Below are 22460 nucleotides of genomic sequence, written 5' to 3' on the forward strand. Positions count from 1 at the left end.
AAACGTATAAATTCGCGTTTACACTCGACGAAGTGTCGTGTCTCTCGCGCTTATACATATTAATGGGATCCTGCATAGTCATCGGACATTGCGCTACTATCGGGGTGAACTTGCAACTCGCAAAAGCTCACGCCTTTATTACGAAATCGATCGGAGAACGGCGGGAGAAGAGGCCGTCTGAAGCGAAGTCGATGCTACGGATCGGCCTCGATGCCAATCGCGCCTCTCTCTCTCTCTCTCTCGTAATTTCGACTCGTCTCTCCGAGAACGATCGACTTTTCATTAAGACACGATTCTACCTCGGCTGTCTCGATGCTTCCCCCTTCCACACAAGATCGACGAGAAGAGAGGATGGTGCAAGTTACGCCAAGACAACGCTATAAGTCCCGGACGGTCGATTTAGGTCGCGATTAAAGACTCTTTATCAGAGGCTGCCGCTTCACCTCTCGCTAAAGCGCGTCGTGTACTGTCCTAACTCGATAATGCATTACTCGAACCCGTTTCATAATGTCGAGCCAAAGTGCCGCTAAACGGAGAGAGAGAGGAGAGAAAAAAAAAAAAAACATCGTAATCCTCGGTCGTTTGTGGCCTCGAAGCGAGGATCTAAGCGGAAAGGTCGAGGTTCGGATTAATAAAATGTATTTGCTACATAGTATGTATGTCAACTGGTTTCTTTCTTTTTTTTTCTTTTTTTTAAACGGTAACTGGATTACTCGTGGCAGATCTCCTTTTTTTTTTCCCTCGACAGACGTTCTCTTACGGGTTTTAAACGAGGCACATACACAGTTAAAGAGATGCTAATTTTTATTCTAATTTACTTAAAAGTCCGTATCCGACAACGCGCGACTAACTTTTCCTAAATAAGGGAAGAATTATAAGGCGAATTATTTACTATTCTTCATGGGGCATTCTTTATGAATTATTTTCACCTTTTTCGCGCGACTTTCCACCAAACGAATTCGAGGGAGGATTTTAGAAAATCCGATTACACGGTATCTGGTTAAAAGAGGAATCTGATAAACGAGTAATAGATGGCAATTGGAAAAAGATCAATATTTAATACGTTTCCCGACCGTCCTTTTACACTTCGCATGCACAAATCGAAGATGTAATGCCTGCAGAGAGAGAGAGGGGGGGGGGAGAGGGAGGGAGGGAGAAATTTCTTAAGATGTTATTTCGCCAAAATAGTTGCAAGAAGAGATACTCGGAAGTATTTTCTCGGTCATGTTTCCCTCTAGGCGAAACAGTATATATATATATATATATATATACACCCTCCTTCGAATTTTACTTCATTAAAAAAATAATTTTCCTTTATGCATTACCTTATCTAAATTTCCAACAAAGAGTAATTATCTTGGAGAGAAACTTGCGATAGAGTTTCCAAACTTTACCGGTACATCAAAGTCTCCGTCTATCTTTGGTGGAATAATTTAAGAGGATGGTCCCTTCTGATTTTTCCACAGGTCCATATCAATTTAGGGGCGGGTGAAAGCGAGATGTCCAGTGCTCGTGGATTGACATTGAACGACCTGAGCTGGCACGAGGTCAATCTGACGAGGCGAGAGGCTAACATTACCCTACAAATTGACGTGATACACACGACCAAATCCCTTCTACCAGGACGTTTCTTTGAACTGAATATACACTATGGCGTCTTCATCGGGGGACAGGGTGATTTTAACGAGCTATTTCTAGGTAAGACGCACCGGCAAGCTTGACTCACTCGGATAAATCGACGCGCCACGTGACTCCACTCTCGCTTACTACGTCTCGTTGGTAACACGAAGAAGATATGCCATCAACTTATTACATTCTCGTCGATTCTAATGAAATTTGCCGTGTAAACGGAGAAGACTATTTTTCTCAAAAATCAATCCGTGGTACAATTTTCGCGCGATTATTTTCATCAAGATCAATACTTTTCGAATGAACGAAAATACTGCGCCTATTTTTACTTTGCATAATTCCGTGCTACGAATTAATTAATTGAGAATAACTCGTGAAAATTTAAGAATTGGTGAATCGATTCGCCGTCGAATAACGATTTTGTTGCTATTTTTTACTTTGCGTAAAAGCAACCAACTGACTTAATTAAAAGTAACTGTTGGACTTTTGAAAAGTTCACTCGCGATATTTCATGTAATTCTTTTACGAAGAAATATTGAATACGTTTCGTTGTTAGTTTTATTTTTCCGTAATATAAATCACAAACTGGACGATTCGAACAATAATATGACTATTTAGCTTTTGAAAAATTAAATATTAATTACGTATTACGTAATTACAATAATTATTTATTTATTTACAATATTTATTCATAAAATTCATCGAGATACGTATTGAGTGAATCGACGAGAGACGTAATAACGTCGATACAAATGCCACGATAATTTGCCTCATTATAAATGATGTATGTCCATCATTTCTTTGAAATCATTTATGAATTTTATAATGATAAATATTGCAAAATCATTATGTAGTTTATGTAGGTACATTCTTTTTATTTATCTCTCAATAAGAACGATTTATTAAAAATTTACTTTTGTAGTTTGAAATTCGATCACGATATTTGGGATAAACCAACGTTTATCGACACGTATATTTGCTCGCGCTATTTACTTCAATAATAATATGGAAAATATTCTGCATATTTGCATTTATTTTAAATTTATGTAATATGAATAATTAAAAACAGAAATATCTTACGTCCAAGCGCGACAATTACTTTATGTAAATTGATGTTGATGAAACTCGAACAAGAATATTTTAAGAGTACCACCCTCGTAAAAAGAATTGATTATAAACATAATAATGTCGTTCCCATTCAAATAGATTTAAATTTCTTACGAGAATCCATACATAAACCATACGTAACTTTCACACCAATTGAATATATTCGCATTATTTTTCAATTTTTACTATCCGATATATCGGATAATTATTACTCGATCCTCGTCAAGTGCTCATTCTACGAAAAATTTATATTCTCTCTTCCGTATCGAACAAAGTTACAATTTCATTTTCCTAAACGTATCTCTCGTTTGAACGTATGCAAACGTATATGCGATTTTTTTCACAATTTTCAAAATTACCGGCTGTTATCTATGATTTCACTATCAAATTTTGATCGCTGATTCGATGACAAAATTTGTTGCGGTTAGAATTGAAATAAAAAAAAAAAAAAAAAAAAAAAACAATATAAGGACGTTTGACGAAAAATATTTCAACGACGCAGTCGAGTGTAACTAGATTTGACGAGTCCCACACACTTTGAGTTCAATGTACAGCCAGTATAAAAATTCATATTTCCGCAACTTCAAACGGATTACAGAGGGACAGGCAGAGATGCGTGTTACGCGATCAGAATCCGACAACAACAAACCGAGTTCAAATATTCGTTTTGCGTTTGCTGCGGCGAAATATCCACTCTATTGTAGAGATTTTCTCACTGTACAATAGAAACAACGGAGTCCACGATTCGGGGAACACGCAGGCCAACGATGGAACAATCGAATTTACCAGAAGCATTCTCACCTAAAAATTTTTAGATTTCAAATTGTCCACGCTATTGGCCTGTACGATCGTTTGCGAAAATGAATTGACGCGAATTTGACAAAAAAAAAAAAAGTAAAGAAGAAAAAGAAGAGAAGAGGCAGAGGATGATCGCGCGGATAAAAATACACGATGAATCATTAGAATCGTTAGAATGGTCCGAATTCGTTAAAAGCAAGAGTTAACTTATTTTATTCTCGCGGATTCCCTTTTATTTTATTTTTTTTTTTTTTTTAACATTTCTGAGTACGTCTTCGAATGTTCTCGAATAGTTATTACACAGTACGGTTAAATCTAGAGGATAAAAAAAAAAGATAAAATAATCCATTTAAGAAATGATATACGGGGCTAATCTTAAACTCTAAGTTCCTATACTACTAACTCGACGATATTTCCAACAATTTTATAATCTTCTATTCGGAAACGTCAAATTTTTTTATCGGTTACCGTTACCGTTTTATATACATTCGTAACAACGAACGAGAGGAAAAGAGAAGGAAAAGAAAGATAAGACTTTCGATCCGTGACGGTTAATATAACAAAGGACGAAGCGAGACGGACGAACATCTGTTCAACCGTTGAAAAGAAAAAGGATTGCAAATTAAGATTGATTCCCGTGCCATATATCAAATCACCAGTCTATATCTTTCGACATCGATCTAGTGAAATATTATTTAGTGTACGTCACGAGGGATATTTACTCCATCCATCACTGACGTGGACCATCAGCAACGGTCATTGAGCGAGATTAGCGCGGAGAATATTCTGATAACACGGGACACCGCGACACCGGCTCTTCTCTCTAAACCTAATTTCTAGTCTAGGCTAGTGGATCGATCATCGATCTTCTTCATCGACCAAGATGAAATCGTATCGAGAGGTCGGTCGTCCAACGACCACGCCGTTAATCGTAACCGTGAAATCGTGAAATCTCGGGTATATATATATATATATAGTGTGTGTCTACTCGAGCGAGAGAAACATCGGTTTCGACGCGGTGATGAAAAGCTATTTCGGAACCAACCATTATCTTTGACGAGATTTATACTCGATGAAAACCAATCCAAGTGGAGAAATATATTATGAAATTACGAATTTGAAACGCGAAATTCCCCTTTCTTCTCTCCGCTCCGCGAATTTTACCACGTTTCCGCGCTGTCGAACTCGGTTCCCTCGGTATCTCTCGAACCTACTTTCGCGGGTAAAATCGGTAACGCGCGGCGGTAGAATGAACGGAATCCGGGGTTTTGCCTCGAGGCAAGCAAAACGGCAGCACGACGCGATCCACGAGAGGGCAGAGCGCGATAGGGGGATAGTAGTAGAGAGGCTAGTTGTCTCTAAAAAGCAAAAATTCATCGGAAGGCGACCGAGGTGACGCGTTCCAAATTGAATACGATCAGTACAAACAGAGAGTGTACCACCCATGCTCGTTCCCCACCGTTATTCCCCCGAGCATCTCGTGCAACGCTCGACGACCAGCTCGAAATTCAATTTACATATTCATGACAATTCATTTGTACCCCATGGTACGACATAGCCGTGCTCCCCTACCCCTTCAGAGAACCTCTTATTAATTCCTGCTGTCCCGCGATACCCCGCTAAATTCAACCGAGTCGAGGAATAAAGAACGAAGAAGGAAAAGGACGAACGCGAACCCCGCGTCTCGCGATGCTCCCCGACAATTCCTTCGTTTTTCGTATATACGGCATTCTCGAGGCCGTTCGTTCGACGTTAAAACAAGACCTGGAAACTGGAATCCTGCGACGAAATCGAGGAAGAAAGAAGAAAGGTTTGCCCCGTAAAGTTGGAATCGCGACGACTTTTATTCATTTTCCATCCATCTCGTTGAAATATGCATGAAACCGAGTATAGGATTGTTAATCTAACTCCGAGACTCGCGATACTTTTTCGACCCTCTGCGGATTAAGGGCGACGAGGGAAAAATTGGACAAGTTGCATCTATGCATCTTAAACGTTTTTCTACCGTTAATCGAAGAAAAAGTTACAAGTTTCGTTTCGAAACCTTTGCAATTCGAAACGCGATTATCATACACGATATCGTATCGAAATATTTCCCCTTCATCGCGACAATAGCAATAACTCGTCTCGTCTTTGGAAAAGATTTTGGAACGAAACGATCGATCTTTGTGATAATAAATATAACTTGCGTTATATTACAACAGACGGAATTTATATCCATTTTAATTTGAAAAGCTTTTATCATCCTCGCAGAGAAGAAAAAAAAGATCTTTCGCAAGGTCTGGATAGGGTTAAAACTCATCCACGTTATATATATATATATATATATACGTGTACGATCGAAAATGAAATCCTCAGCATGAGTTTGATTTATCGAATGGCATTCCCGCGGCTACGCGAAAATATAGAGAATACTAGCCGATAGATACACATTCAATACCGAGAGAGAAATCAATAAAAGTATATACCGAGACGACGGTGTCAATGTTCTATCGCGAGATATTCGATCACGGTTACATCCAAATAAATTGAACAGTCTTGAATGTGACGAAACGGGAAATTATTTATTTTATGGCTCGGTTTCACGGTCGCTATCACGATCGCAAAATCGTTTCCATCCTCCCAACGTTCCGATATTATTGTCTCCGCGGCGACGAAAAATCGCAATATAACGCGCGAAAGAACACGTCGTATATTTCGCATCGTTCCCGACCACGACGGGTTATTTCCTTGCACGAGGAGCCATCCCTCCGCGCGGTTTTGCCCTCCTCGAATTAATACGACGAGTACGAATCACGCGAATATAAACCGGAACTCGTTTGTCTCGGGTTATATCTCGAGTCTTCCGCAAAACGTTTTGTACCGCGTTTCATTCGCAAGCAGATCCTTAAAACCAACTCCGAGTCTCTCTCTCCCCCCCCCTCTCCTCTCCCCGAAGGGGACATTTTCCAGTGACCTCGGTCCATTTAGCGGTTATCCGCGGTATCTTCAGTCGCCCGGAGGAAAAACCGTTTTCGAAACTTCTCCAATTAATATAATCGTGAAGCACGCGAAAGGATCACGTAGAATGGTATAGCTGCGGCAAAGTTGCGGGACGAACGATTCACCGCAGTATGAACGGCTCGGTTTATTGCCGAGGTTTATACACCACTACACCGGAAAATGTCATCACCGAGTCCCGTCCCAAAACACACCCCTTCAATTTTCGCTTATGCGTTTCCCACCGCAGGTATCGAGTCAACAACGTCTTGCCACCGAATCGAGCCAACTTGGAGACCGATGCCCGCTACACAATAAGACTCGTTCGAGCGAACACCTCCGATTCCCTTACCGATCACACACGAGTAAATCCATCTTCGAGATCCGAAACACCGATTCACTTCGGAACAGCCGATACTCGTTCGCTCGAAATTGATAAATTAACAGTAATCCCGCGCGGACGATTATCGATCTTTCCGACCAATTATATTTGGCGAATCGCGCACACCAATTCGTAGGTGGATTCGATAGCCTAGTTCGTTCCCTGGCAGCCGACGAAACTGAGATTATCTGGCCATCAACCCCGATGCGGTTTGCAACTGACGCTTTCATTACACCACTCTTTCGCGAAAACCTCTGCCGTTGAATGATACCTCCCCCTCGTGAACCGGTGCCAAAGTGTGCCACCGCGTTCCCTGTGTTCCGGCGAGACTATAAGAATCGAGTTCTGGCCATCGAGTTTAATATCCGACCCGTTTCGTTATTTGCTCGCGCGAGCACCTCGTTCAAAGGCAATTGCGAAAACGCCAATTCGGGAAAGTCTCTCGCCATTTCTAACGACTCGAGGTAAAAATCGTTCGAGATGTTGCGTTTCTCTGTGTGGATTAACGATAATTGGGATGAAGTGCGCATTTTACACTCTGGATAACCAACGCAAGGCAAACGCATTTTCTTTTCTATCCGTATATACGCGTAGAAGACGTAGTAGACGAGAATACATTTTTCTTTCAATTTTTAACGTTCCTTCTCTCTTTCTCTTTCTCTCTCTTCTCTCTCTCTCCCCCTCCCTCCCTCCCTCTCTCTCTCTGTCTCTGTTCCGCAGGACACACGGATTACTTGCGAGGCTGTATGGCTGACATAATCTACAATGGCGCCAGGGTAATAGAATACGCCAAGTCGAGGAAAGGCCAGTCGGAGGCCACCGCCGTTACGTGGAGCTGTTCACCGGAATTCGACGCTACGAGGAGCACGGAAGTTAGTTTCGTGGAGGATGGTGCGTTCACAGCGATCCCAAGACCCATTCCACGCTCGGGCTCCAAGTACGTAGTAACCAAAAGGGTCTTTTCATCGTGTAAATTATACTCGAACGCGCACTTTAGTAGAGAGTCTCGAATATCCCTCGTTCGAGAATATATCTTTCCACATATTTCCCTAACTAATCAAATTAATTCGTATTCAAACTAAGCTCCCCGATAACGAAAACATATCCATTTAATTACTCGTCGTGTCTATTTCCCCGCTTTCGAAATATCACGGGTTCGCGCAAACCGATTTCGCTTACACAAGCATTAGTCCCGATGAAATATACGCGCCTGTACACGTGGCCTGTCTATATATACGTATACGTATTTTCCAATCGTATAGGAAATGAATCGACCTAACGAAATTACAGCGAAACGAACCTCGCGTCTCTCTGACACTTCGTCAACCGAACAGCTGTTATTAGCGGTTTCAGAAATTGTCGATAGACGGCCAAACCGCTATGGATATAAACTAACGACAATATTTGATGCGTGTCCCGTTTAAAGCGGCGGGATAAATATGAAATTTAGTTTCCAAGTCAATTTTAGCGCCAGTTTGCGAATAGTCGAGCGCGCGTTTATCAAAACTAAACGGTGACTACAAGTTGGCGCTCGTGTGTACCGTGCCAAGCGTTGGTAAAGCGTTAATAATCGAATAAACAATTTTCGTAAAGTAAAAACGAGATAGCGACACGACGGCAAGGTTAATTTGATTCCCTTTCGATTTAAATTGGGTCATGCTCGAGCCGGTTTGTTTAAATTTAGAATATGATATTTATCAAGATGCTTCGCAACGAGACGTTGGAAGGATAACGGCCAATATCGAAAATGGATATTTTTTTTTTTTTTTTTTATCGAACGTATCTCCGATGAATTTCTTCCTTGAAAAATACCGGTAAAGTTTTTAACCGTCCCTGTGAAAACCTTTGACGAATGTCTGTACTACTTTTTAACGGTGAAAACCCACGGGGACGTTGGCAAAGCATCTTGGAAAGCTCCAAACAAAAACCGCAATCACGTTACAACGAGGGCATCGTTACTAGTTAGAACGATGTCTGCTCGTATCCTCTAGGAAAACACTTTGATCCCACTTTTCAGAATAACAAAGACTTTTGGGAACAAGAGGTTTGATTGGTTCGACGAATCGCAATAGTAAATCTCTTATTCTCTTTCTCTCGTTTTTCTTTCTCCCTCTATCTCTACCTCTTCGGCTAAATGAAAAACGATGTTTGTGAAATTAATACCACTGTGAGAATTGTGAAACCAAGAGAGAAGAGTGAATTGAATAAATATCGAAAGACAACGCCACCAGACCTCTTTTATGTATCGATCCATCTTGCTTCGTAATATTTGTACTCGTTGTATATATGTGTGTATACATACATACATATATATATATATATATATATGTATGTACACACGTATGATTTATAAGATATTTAAACTCTTTAGTCGTTTGCCATCGTTCGTCGTTAATCGATCGAACCAGATATTCTCCCAATAATCCCGCCTCGTCTATTCTATTTTTATTTCCTTTAAATTAACATTCCGCATCAATTGGTCACAGCGCATGCAAAATAATCCGTAACCGAATATTGTAAAATTCCTTGAAAATAGTAGTAATAATAAAAAGTGTAGAATTCTCCCGCGAGAATTTTAATTAAGAACGCGCAATAGATAATCAAATTATCTTTCTCGATCAAAAAATACGCGATGATATCGATAAATACCTCCGAGTTTCGATACTCCCGAACGAAGCAATTTTTATCTCTCCGAGGATTTGGAGTTTCAGCTGTTTCACAAGTCTTTCGAATCGAATCGAATCGAATCGCGATGCGCGCAAACGTAGATACAATCCCGAAAGTCTTTGTCTCTGGAAAATTAAAAGCATACTCGTTGCGATTCTTAATTCAACGCTCGCTTCGAAGAATAAAGGTAACAAGCGCGTACCTGTTGCGTATCGTGGCAACCGTTTCGAAACAATGCCAACAATCCTGGTTCCCCTTCGCTTCTATGTATTGTACGTCGAACATCCTTGGGATATCCAGAGCTCTGATGAATTCTGTCGGTGCTACGGAACGAGCGGCGTCCACGGCAAACATCCCGTCGGAAATGAAAGCACCGGTGTCGTTTAGACGGCCCTCTTAAACGCTTTTGACCAAGCTCGACTTGAATAAATCGTGTAAACAAAAACGTTAATCGCGACTCGATTCAACCGTCCGAGAACGATCGTTAATTTCGTGCAATCGCGATTTCGATCATTCGTTTCGTTTAAACGCGGAAATTTTATAGAGAGAGAGAGAGAGAGAGAGAGAGAGAGAGAGAGAGAGAGAGAAGAAAAAATCCCCGATATATCCGGGATATTCCCTAAGTCACTCGTTAACGCACGATTCATTTAGCTTCCTCTCCACCAAATAATATCGCGCCGATTTAATGCCGTTTTCATCCGATTATCGCGCGTCAATAGCGCACTCGAACGCGCTACTTTCATCGCGGGATGCAATATCGTTTTATCAATGTTCGAGCGGAGGGATTTTCGAGCGTTTGTTAGATACGTATAAATCAATTTCGAGTCAAGTTTCGCTCGCTAAATCGACCAATCTTCCCTGTAAAAGATGCAAACGATCGGATAATAATTCCCTTGAAACTGTTAAGAAAGTGCAAGTTTTGCGCGACCCTCCCCCTCCCCCTCTAAGCGAGCCCATTCAAGGAGAGCGTTAGTCGCGATCCGAACAAGTCAACTGCGAAATTCTAACTCGGCTTACTACTAACCGGGAAATGTTGTTAACCGGGCAAGTTTTAACATTATTCTCTAATATCTTGGGCTTGGCTTGTATCCGGCACGCGTTCACTCGTTCGTACACGTGTTCGCAGACGTGACGGAGTTCGTAGTCGCGGCCAAGCGGCTAAAGTTCGACGAACGACTTCCTTTCAATTTTAGCCCCATTCGATCGAACCCCCTTCTCACCATCCTCCAATCCTCTTTGTTCGGTAGATGGGAATTCGAGTTGAAGACCGGCGAGGAGAGCGGCCTGCTGCTCTACAACACCGGCCAATCCTCGTACGCCGATTACCTCGGGATCGAGTTGTTCGAGGGTAAAATTCGACTTCTGATGAACAAAGGGAACGGACCGACCGAGTTGATACACGGCACACCGGTGGCTGACGGCAAGTGGCACCGGGTCGCCGTCGATTTCAATCCGAGCGGAATCGGGATCACGGTCGATCGTCAAGAAAAAACCATCAGCTTGCCCTCCGGCGGGAATCGTTACCTAGATCTGGCCGACACCCTGTACATCGGCGGTACCGAGCTCAACAAACGCGCCAAGGCGTTCGGGAAAGGTCTTAAATCCGGTGACGTGAGCTACAAGGGTTGCCTGAGAAATATGATGTTGGATAACAAGGAGCTCGGTCTACCGGATGTTAAAATCAGCCAGGGCATCGTGGTTGGCTGCGTTTGGGGATTTCCCTGTATCGAGGCTGATCCCTGTGTTTCCGGGGGAGTTTGCTCTCAGCTGGGTGTCAGCTCGTTTAAGTGCGACTGTGACCAACTATCGTGTATCAATCCGAATCATGCCGAGGATTACAAGGTAAAATAAAAACAATCGATCACTTGTTGCGAGCAATCGTTCCGTGTATTTGTTTCGTTGGAGGAGATTTTTACATTCTTAACGAAACAACGCTTCCTCGTTTGCGTTCTTCTTCCTTTTGTTGAAAATATATCCTTTTCATTGACACATTCTTCCCAGAAGAATATTTCGCTGGAATTTTGTAACGTAAAAAGAAGCAAAGATGATTTTCATCGAGGTTTCAATTTCCAATTTCAGACTTACTCGAAAGCAAATTTACCCGTGAACTTGGAAATACTCTCGTCGAGTCCCCTCCTGGTATGCGAAGGAGGACATGTGCTGGTGACGAGCGATAACATTGCCATGGTACTAGACATTGCTAAATACGGGGTGGAAGAGGACGGTGTTATCTTCACCTTGATAACACCGCCCACTTATGGTACCCTGACTCTGGATCTCTTAACTACCAGAACCGAACATTCTTTCACTCTTCGAGACATCGATCGAGATAAGGTGAATATTTATTTCCTACTATTATCGTGCAATATATTTTTTTTTTTCAAATTTTCCGTTAAATAAAAATCATACGATCGATCGATCAATTCATATCCGATATCCAATAAATTCGAGGAGAAAAAAATAAAAGAAAAACGAACGAAGAAAATCACACGTTATTCGAGTTTGTCATAGGACCACGAGCTATAGATAGTTCACGGCACAAGGACTAACTTTAGAACCGTGGGGGTCCCACAGCCATAGCCACGTACGGTGCTCGTGTCGTCACGACACTCTCTCGGTTGTCTGTTCCTCTTCTACTTGCACCCGATTTATCCACCGGGTACTGTACTATTTATAAACACCACCACCGCTTATTAACGCTTTTTCGTAAGGGTGAGCGTCGGGACCGAGATCACTCTCACCCGTTGTTAAACGTTTTCCACGTAGTTCGAAATTTTATTATTCCTATCGGATCGGTTGTATCGAGAAAATTGGAGGAATTCGCGCCTCGAGATTCGCTATGCTACTCGTCGATTTATAACCCCTCCGCCGTTTTAATTAATTCTAACTGGGAACAGACGGCAGATTTAACACCGGTAATGATTCACCGATGGAAAAATGCAAAGGGAATCTTTAAGGAAGTTTAATTTTAAAAACGGCGAGCCACGCGGAAGACACGAGTCTCGAGATATTAAGAGAGTTTATTGGTTCGTTAAGAAGACCGTTGGCCGGGGGAGAGAGAGAGATTGAAAAGTTCATCTTATGGCCGCGTCTCTGTCGTGAATAAATCATGAAATAAAATGAAATAAACGTCTCGTTAACGACCAGTTCATGGCCCATTTTTTTTTTTTTTTGCTCATTTCCTTTTTAATTTTCCCTAATGTCACCCGTGCTCGATGAATTTCTCGACTCCGTTAAGCAGCGTTGTTGTGTATTATAAGCATACTCTTTATAGCGTACTCGTACAGAGCAGAGGCATACTCTGCTACATACATATTTATATTACGTTCTAGAAACATTATTTAACACGTGCCGCATCGTCTCGTTATCACGATCAAATTTCTTGGCAGATACAATATATGCACGACGGCAGTGAAACCACGGAGGACAGTATGATTCTGGAAGTGACATTAGTGGCAGGAGGTGGTTACGCGTTGCCAGGCTACCTTCAAGGACGACTTAGGTTTCCGCTTCATGTCAACGTTACACCCGTTAATGATCCACCATTGCTCGAAATATTGACCGCAAAAGTGCTACGACTCGCTCAGGTGAGAGACAAAAAAATATAGACGTCTATGTACGTCTATATATAATTCTCCGATATAAATTTTTCGCGTAAAGAAGTTTTCCAATGAATCAAAAAGTTCAAAGCCACGCGAACGTAATTGACGCGAAACAGTTCGCGAAACGCTTCGGGCGACCTTCCGCTAAATCAATTAATCGGGGAATCGAAGAAACTGTGTGGACTGTGTTTTCAACATTCGTATCTTTGAACGAACGACTCGTAACGAAATCGATTTAAGTCGCTCCACAGTCGTTCCCCTTAATTAACCACTTAGAGTCGCGATCTTCCTAAATGAAATAATTTCTTTCGTCGTGAAAATCTACTCTCGCGCTTTTATATATATATATCGCGATCATCGAAATGAAAAATCTTGATGCTTCTATCTAAGATAAATCTAAAATTAATCCCCCGTTAAATTTTTTATTTCAACAAAAATTAATAGATGCAGACGATTAATAGAAATGCACGAATCGGAGTATAAATTAGAACGATGAAACGATGGGAATAATTTAATTAAATCCATTTAATTATCCGTAGGGCACGAGAAAAATCTTAACGAAAGAATTAATTTGGGCGATCGATGCCGACACACCGTCAGACATGTTGGTTTACACGGTCTTACGTACCGACGCGGATGCTGGATACGTGGAAAGAGTGACTTATCCGTCGCGACCTATCGACACGTTTACCCAGGCTGAATTAATGCAAGGATTAATTGCATACGTACACCGTGGAAACGGTAACAGCTTCATCGATATTCGCTATGCAAACAAACATCATTATTGTCGTTTAATTGCTGTCTATGCGAGAGCACGATTACCGGTTTATTAACGATTCAAACGTATTTATTCGGTTCAATTACGGTTTTTCAGCGAAACCGAACGCGAAGCTTGATCTTCAGGTGAGCGATGGTATAGAGAGCAGTGAACCGGCGAGTTTAAGGGTGGCAGCTCATCCTTTAGAGATCAAGTTGATGCACAACACGGGACTGGTCGTGGTGCATCGGTCCTATTCATACCTGACACCGGCGAATCTCTCTTTCACCACAAATTCCGACGACAACACCATCGATATACGTTACGACATCGTGTCGAAATCGCAATTTGGCGCGATTCAGAAGCTGAAGGACGTCTCGAGCAGCTGGATCAACGTCGACCATTTCACGAGCAGGGACATCGAGTTGCACACGATACGCTATCTTCACAACGAGGGAAGCCCGAATCAGGACGAGTTTAAGTTTCAAGCTAGCGTTAGAGAGGTGAGAGCTCAACACACCTACGATTTTCGGATCACTTTCATCGATCTCGAGTTGAAAGAAGCCAAGAGGATACCCGTTAACTTTACAAACGTGGCGGAAGTGATCGTCACCGGGCAAAATCTAAGGTATCAAACGAACCCGCTGATAACCGCGGTCAACAAGATCGTTTTTACCGTGACGATGGGACCAAGATACGGTAATTTGTTCCTTTCCTCGGGTCGAAAACTAGAAGTCGGAGACACGTTCGCTCAAGAGGATATCGACTCCGGCAAATTGAAATATCGACTGTTCAAGAGGGCCTATTCCACGATTCTCGATGAATTCGGTTTCAAAGTGAGCGCGCCACAGTGCATCGATTTACACTCCACGTTCAAATTCAGGCATTATCTCAGCAAAAACGTGAAACCTTTGGACAGCGTGGAAACCGTGAGGGTCGACGAAGGATCCAGAGTGCCTCTAAGAATTCTTCGGACGAATCCAAAGGATTACGGGGTTACATCGTTGATCTATAACTTGACCATAGTTCCGCATCACGGTTGGTTGACCGTCACCAACGATTCCAAGTCTCACTCGCGAAACAACACCTCCCACTTTACTTCCGACGAACTTTCGTCCCAAAAAGTGTACTACGTTCACGATGACTCGGAGACGAGGGAAGATTCGTTCCAATTCGTCGCTATCGCCTCGGACATTGTCGATTTCATGTACGTGGGCGTGTTTCGGGTCGAAGTGACGATGAAGAACGACAACGCGCCGGAACGAGTGGTTCACAAAGTGTTTCACGTGGTGTCCAAGGGCGAGAGATTACTCACGAGCAAGGATCTTGCCTATACGGACAAAGATATCGATACGAAGCCTAACGAATTGATATACACGAGAAGAGATACGCAGAAGAACGGAATATACAGGATAACCAATCCCACCTCGCAGATACACGAGTTCAGTCAACAAGACATCGACGACGGCCAGATATTGTTCAAACATCAGGGCGAGGATCATGGAAAATTCGAGTTTGGCGTTACCGACGGCTATTTTTACACGGCCGGTGTCCTTGAAATTCAAGCCAGCCCTCCTTACGTGAGATTGAGAGAGAGCAATGGATCCGTAGTGCAGTTCAATCGATCGGTCGCTCTTCGTCCGAACGAGTTAGACGTTGAAACGAATGTGTACACAACGGACAAAGATATCAAATACGCGATATTGGAAAAACCGAAGCACGGAGTGCTGTTGAAGCACGGTAGAGAAACTAATGCGTTCAACAAAGAGAATTTGCGTTATGGCATAGTGTTGTACAAACATCTCGGAGGATCTTTGACGAAGGATGATTTTAAATTCAAGGTATCGACCAAGGGTGCAGAGACAGAGGGGATGTTCCTGATTAAAATTTATCCCGAAAGTTATTGGCAACCGTTGATCGTTCAAAACAATAAAACGGTGTTCGTGGAGGAAGCTACTAGTATCTTGTTGAACAGAAAAAGTCTCGAGATCATGCATCCCAAGATACCAGACTCCGAAATAGTATATTTTTTGAAAGAGTGGCCGCAGAATGGATATCTGGAGCTACAAATTCACGACGAGCATAGTGACGAGACTCGAGAGGATTATATCGGAAACGCGGTGAAATCTTTCGATCAAAGCATGATAAACGAGGGCCGTGTGTTCTACGTGCAATCCGTGATGAATCAGACCAACGATAAATTCGTCGTCGATGTGACCAATGGAATAACTTGGTTACGCGATCTCAACGTCAATTTTGTGATCGTTCCGGAAAAACTTTACGTCGAGGCGAAGGGTATCGTCGTGGTCGAGGGAAAGAGTACCATTCTCGATGAAACCAACTTTTCCATCCTCACCCCTTACTATTCCAACAAAGTGACCAATTTTCGAATCGAGGAAAAACCGAAACACGGCACGATACTGGAATCGACCAAGAATTCCGAGACGAAAAAGTCCTCGTTCAAACATTTAAACGGTGGAATAATATTGTACAAACACAATGGGGATGAATTTTCCAGAGATTCGTTCAAGATGGTCCTCATTGCGGGGGATAAAACGAGCGAACCGTTCGACGTTTGGGTGACGGTGCAACCCGTTAACGACGAGGTGCCCGTGCTGGTTAACAGGACGAAATTAACCGTTTGGCAAGGTGGATCGATCACGTTAACGCCCGATAATTTAGCGGCTGTTGATAACGATACCACGGCACGTGATATAACATTTAACGTCAGTGGAGTTCGAAATGGATTAATCTCGTTAAAATCTTCCCCGGAGGTGGATATTTACAATTTCACTCAGGAACAAATTGATCGATCGAAAGTCATGTTCACGCATACGAGTAAGTATATTACGGTGAGAAATTTTTTCCCCACTTATTCGTAAACTCAAATTTCTTAAAAGATTTTCCGTTCCAGATGGATCCGACGCCGAGTTCAATTTCGTACTCTACGATGGTGTACACGCTACGGAATCTTATACGATACTGGTCACCACGAAACCGATCCGATTGAACATCGAGCAAAACGTTGCTTTGAACGTTTTTCCGCTGACCAGAAAAATGATATCCAGTAAATTATTGTTAACTAAATGCTCGGACGAGACTCGGGAGATAAAATACACGGTGCGAAATGGACCGCATCTTGGAAAAATCATCATGGAGACGAGCGAGGGTGCATGGTTGAACGTCGAACGATTCACGCAAACGGATGTTAACAATAGCAAAGTTTTCTACGAACATACCAAACAATTTATGGATTTGACTGCCAATGATTCGTTCACGTTCGACGTGGAGGCACATTTCGCGGAATCCTTAACCAATCAGGCGAGATTACAATTATCTTTATCTAACACTCGTTGAACGAACACGTAAATAAAACAACGAATATCTCTATACACGTGAAATCATTTTAACTTTACCGCATTTTCTTTCGCAGGTATTTCAAATAGATATCTCAGTCTCCAGCGGTGGATTGGACAGATATGTCTCCGTAAAGAACGTGAGGGTCGAAGAAGGTGGTTCGGCTCAGGTAGCGATGAACATAAGCGGAATCGTGTCGTTCCTTCAAACTCACGCTGGAATCGAGAATCCGGCGGTACTCTCGAGGCTGGTCAATCAACCTAGTCACGGCCACGTGATGATCGTCCCGGATTTAAACGTTACCACTTTCTCTCAACCCCAGATCGAAGGTGGAAAGATCGCCTATTATCACGATCATTCGGATACTTTGGAAGATCGTATCAATTTTTCTCTTTACTTGACTCCTGGTCACATCCTTCTGTGCAACACCAGTATTCCCGTGATAATCGAACCCGTGAACGACGAGCCGTTCAAATTAATCACAAACGCACCGTCCATCACGGTGGTTCAAAATCAGAATCAAACGATAACCAGAGAGAGTTTGTTAACGATCGATCCGGACACTCCGCCGGAAGAAATCGTATACGACGTGATATCCAAACCGACGTTCGGTCGCCTATTGCTTCTACCGTTCAACGAGAATATCTCGGAAGTTCGTCAAGTGAACAAATTCACGCAGCACGACGTTGATTCCAATCGATTGGTGTACGAGCACAATGGACCTCTTCAAGCGGCCTCATTTTACTTCAGAGTTTGGGATGGACGGTTCAACCCGATGTACACGGTGTTCAACGTCTACGTTTTACCCATCAAACTGAACGTCACCGTCTTAGGTCCTGTAAATCTCCAGCAAGGATCGAACGTGGCTCTAATTTCCGAGAGCACTGTGAAACTAGACACTAACGCGAGGCAAGATTTAGTCATTTACGACATAACGACAACCCCGAAGTATGGCGTGTTGTACGTGCGCGATGGAGCGGCGGTTAGTTTCAAACAAACAGATTTGCTGTCGAAAAGCGTGATGTTTATGCAAACGGATATGACCGTGTCGAACGACAGTCTCGAGCTGACCGCACGATTGAGCGGATTTGAACAGAAGCGTATAAGAATTGATATCAAGGTAGTACCTCTGATGATCATAAATCCTATGATCGCTTTGGCAGGCGAGAAGACTAGAATAACGTTGCAGTATATGGATGCCACGCCATTGGCTAAATTGACCAGCAGTAATCCAATATACACGATTATCAAAAAACCGAAATTTGGTAAAATAAAGAGAATCATAAGAAGTTCCTTCTCGTCCGGCGAGAAACGAGGAACTCGAGAAAAAGAGGTGACGAAATTCTCTCATCAAGAGGTGATGTCGGGTGTGATTTATATGGTTTGCAAAAAAATTCCAACAATGGAATACGACGGGGTAATGGATAGTTTCGCGTTTATCTTAGCGGCCTCCATCTTTCAACCAGCCGTGGGCGAGTTCGATTTTCGCGTGAAACTCGACATGGATGAATATAACATCACGTTAGGTGGTCCAATGGACCCGGTAGGTCACGAGGGTGAAATGGCGATCGCCCCCAACATGAGCAACGATTATCTGTTAATTCTAGGAATGCTACTAGGCGTATTCTTGCTCGGTGTAGTGGTGATAATCACTATTAGGTGTAGGCAAAATAAATACAAACACGCCGAGGAGGAGAAACCAGAACCGACCCCAGCAGTGGGTGTGATGCCTCTGCCAAGACCTCCGGACCATTTAATGCCCGTCACCCCTCACGTGAAACGTTACGCGAACGATCATAACAGCGTGACAGCGAGTACTCCATTGCCAGTTCTACCGACCATGACGTCGACCCTACCTCAATGCAAAGTGATACCCCTCAGCCCTCTGGAAAGTATCACAGGATCCGAAATGGATGTTTCGGCCAAATATCCGTACGGTGTCGCGGATGGGGACGAATGGAGCAGTTTCGACACATCCGATCTACCTTGCCAATCGAGCACCACACAAAGGACCAACAATCCCTTGCTAAGAAGAAATCAATATTGGGTCTAGCAAAAGGAGGGCTGTTCGCGATTAAAGCGAAACAGGCCGTAACACTTTCTCAAATTTGAAGACTGTTTTTTGTTACGAAACTTGAGACTAATCGTCGATTAACTATGGTCTTAATGTGCCTAAAAATAATAATTGACTCCGCGAAAGGGGATATTATCGAAAGCCTCGATTTTATATCGGAAATTTTGACGGAAACTCTTTTTCCCGGCATCGACTCTTCCGCGATCCAAGATTGTATTACTTATATCGTTAATAAGTCGTCGATATATCGTCGATAAGTCGAGGATCAGAGTTTCCATCGACTTTTTTGTTCTTTTGTTACACTATAAGCGACTCTGACAAGAGTGCTAAGTATACATATATTTCAACTAGTAAAATTTTGCGTGGTTTGCGCGTAAAATATTTCGCGATGTATCTTGTTAGTACCGCAAAAATACTTTCGCGATTAACGGGAAAGCTAAACACTCGTTAAATGTAAAAGAATACAAAACCCGAGACTATCATCGCTATTGTGGATCGAATGTGCCTAAGATATTAACGAGTCTTGTAAAAAAATTTTCCCACGACGCCTGCACGATGTCGATTTCGCAGTCTTTCCTCTCGGTTCGAAACGTTTTCGAATCTCTCGTCTCAGTCAAATCTACGTCAATCGAGATAACTTTTCCTTTGATGTTTTATAGCGATACTTCCCTTCTGAACGAATGATCGTTTCTTTATACGAAAAAAGAAAAATAAGAAAAAAAAAAGTCATTGTCGAACATTCGAGAATGTCAGAAAAGTGTTTAAACGAGTATACCGGTAGAAACATTATCAGACGCGAAAAATGTTACATACATAATAAAACGTAAAATTTTTGTAAAAAAAAAAAAAAAAAAAACTACAAAATGGACTGCGTATTTCAGATTTATATACATATGAAAAATATACAGAAGTTATTTGCGACTTTTCTAAAAACCAAAAATAAAAAAAAATAACATATATATTTAAACATATATATGCACGTTCAAAGCAGTACAACCAGAGATACTTCGAGTTTTCGCACATATCTTTTTACACGAGATTTTCATGTATTTCTACCGATTCGACTGAGTCTTATATAACGTCGATTTCTAAATTCTCATTTTATCAGTTGAGATCGCCTTTATTCCTTTTCACACGATCTTATACCATTGGAGCAAAAAATATACACGTAAGAAATATACGTATTGAAACGTATACAAAAATATTCGTTATAATTTCCAAATTTTCAAATATCAAAATTGTCATTGCCTATTTTAACGATTTTTCTACTCCTTTAAAAATAACGATGTCCTTTTCTACGTACTAAAATTAATCTTGTCGACGTCGTGAAGGTTGAGTTTATTAGATCTTATAGACCGAATATGAATCCTCTTACGTCAATACTACATGACGATAGAAAATTAATTGTGAATTTATTAGCAGCCGTGATGACGCCGTGGAAAAAAATTTATCCGTGAATCAATTTTTCAATACAACGACAAATTTTATTAAACCGTATTAATTGATCGGCGTATGGAACGCACAAAAATGAATTCATACACTCTCTTCAGTATTAATAGTAATTTAATAAATCGCTCGATTAATCGATATCGACTTGTTGATTCGCGCGCTCGTCAATTTTTCGACGAATAATATTTAAACATTTGTCTTTTAGAGCTGCGCAAATTCACAGTGACCTTAACCATGATTTCTATAAAATCCCTAGGAAATATATAATTAAGGAAATGCTCTAATGTCGATGTTAATATAGTGATAATGATAATAATAACGATAATTATTATTATTATACATGAACATATAAAATACATACACTCTTAAAATAGAAGACAAACTGTTTCACGAATTCGAAGCATATGAATTAATATAACAGTTCCAGTTCTCATGTAACGAAAAGAGAAAACATTTTTAACAAAAATACATGAGTTGATTAATGAATATGCCAGAAACGAACAGTTAGGCTTTTTTACATCCCTAAAATGAACCGATCCGAGTGCCAAACTTCTATATTGTGTAACATATATAGTTATATAGGATTGTATTTTCCCTGCCGACTGAATGCATTACTCTTGTAATTCAAATAAATTGAATGTGCGATGTTATATAAAGTGAACAAATCATAATTACATATATATACCTTCCCATAATATAAAGAATTTCGAATAGAAAAAAGAATATATATATTTGCATATACGTAACTGAAATCGTTTTCCTTTTCCAACTGTTTCAATTTAATTCCAGAATTCAATTTAATCCAAAAATAAATAATTTAATTTAACATTTTAACGAGAAAGAATAACATTCAGTGACAAGGTAAGAAAGAATAGATCAGGTATCTAAAATATACATAATCGCGATTGCAGCCAATTAGCTCATATTACTTGCTCTACAATTAATAATTATATCACTTATGTTACAATTAGTAATTGTATATCAAGTAATACCAACCCAGGTCTCACCACGTGGAGGTTGCTGCATATTGGAGACCCACCCTAACCACACGATGTCCCATCCACCCTCCTTTCACGTAAAAATTTGTTTATTTAAATTAATTCTTCTTTTGGTGTGTTTGCAAAACGTTCAAATATTTGATCGTTGTGCAAAACAACAAAAGAAATTGTAAGAAAAACCGACGCGGAAAATAATGATCCTTAAAATAAAATTAAAACTATGTCTAAAATTAATTACGTAATTAATTCAATTATTTATGTGAGACGCTCTTTCATTATATTATTATTTTACACTTTTATCGTTATGAAAGTGTAAAATAATTTGTAAAATATAATTTAATAATCAATAAGTATAGGGGAAAAACAATAAATAAATAAATAAGTAAATGAAATGCGTTTCACAAAGAATTATTCTACCCATCACCATTTACTTATAATTACTTATAATTAAGTAATAATTAAGAAGAGTAAATAATAACTATAAGTAAGTAATTATTAATAAATTAATGAGTAAATAATAATTATAAGTAATTAATTACAAAATAAATTAATTACTTATAATTATTATTTACTCTTCTTAATTATTGTGCATGCACTTAACTATAAATATATCTCATCGATTATCTTACATCTATCTTATTGCTACCTTATTACTATCTTA

At 40.9% G+C, this 22460-nt stretch overlaps 1 protein-coding gene across 1 annotated transcript in view; it reads left to right on the forward strand.

The window, feature by feature from the left end:
* The window catches only part of kon (chondroitin sulfate proteoglycan 4-like protein), a 34150-nt gene extending 12699 nt beyond the window's left edge, over positions 1-21451 (forward strand). The window contains exons 4-12 of the mRNA XM_086912289.1: positions 1467-1698; positions 7616-7832; positions 10810-11404; positions 11642-11896; positions 12952-13149; positions 13704-13905; positions 14039-16759; positions 16836-17242; positions 17355-21451. Coding sequence (XP_086768415.1) covers positions 1467-1698; positions 7616-7832; positions 10810-11404; positions 11642-11896; positions 12952-13149; positions 13704-13905; positions 14039-16759; positions 16836-17242; positions 17355-19331 — 6804 coding nt within the window. The 3' untranslated portion in view covers positions 19332-21451. The remainder of the gene's footprint in view (positions 1-1466; positions 1699-7615; positions 7833-10809; positions 11405-11641; positions 11897-12951; positions 13150-13703; positions 13906-14038; positions 16760-16835; positions 17243-17354) is intronic.
* Positions 21452-22460: the final 1009 nt, after the last annotated feature.

The sequence above is a fragment of the Apis florea genome, unplaced genomic scaffold (assembly GCF_048593485.1).
Source record: "Apis florea isolate Af1SG1 unplaced genomic scaffold, ASM4859348v1 contig_3370_pilon, whole genome shotgun sequence".
Classification (NCBI taxonomy): Eukaryota; Metazoa; Arthropoda; class Insecta; order Hymenoptera; family Apidae; genus Apis; species Apis florea.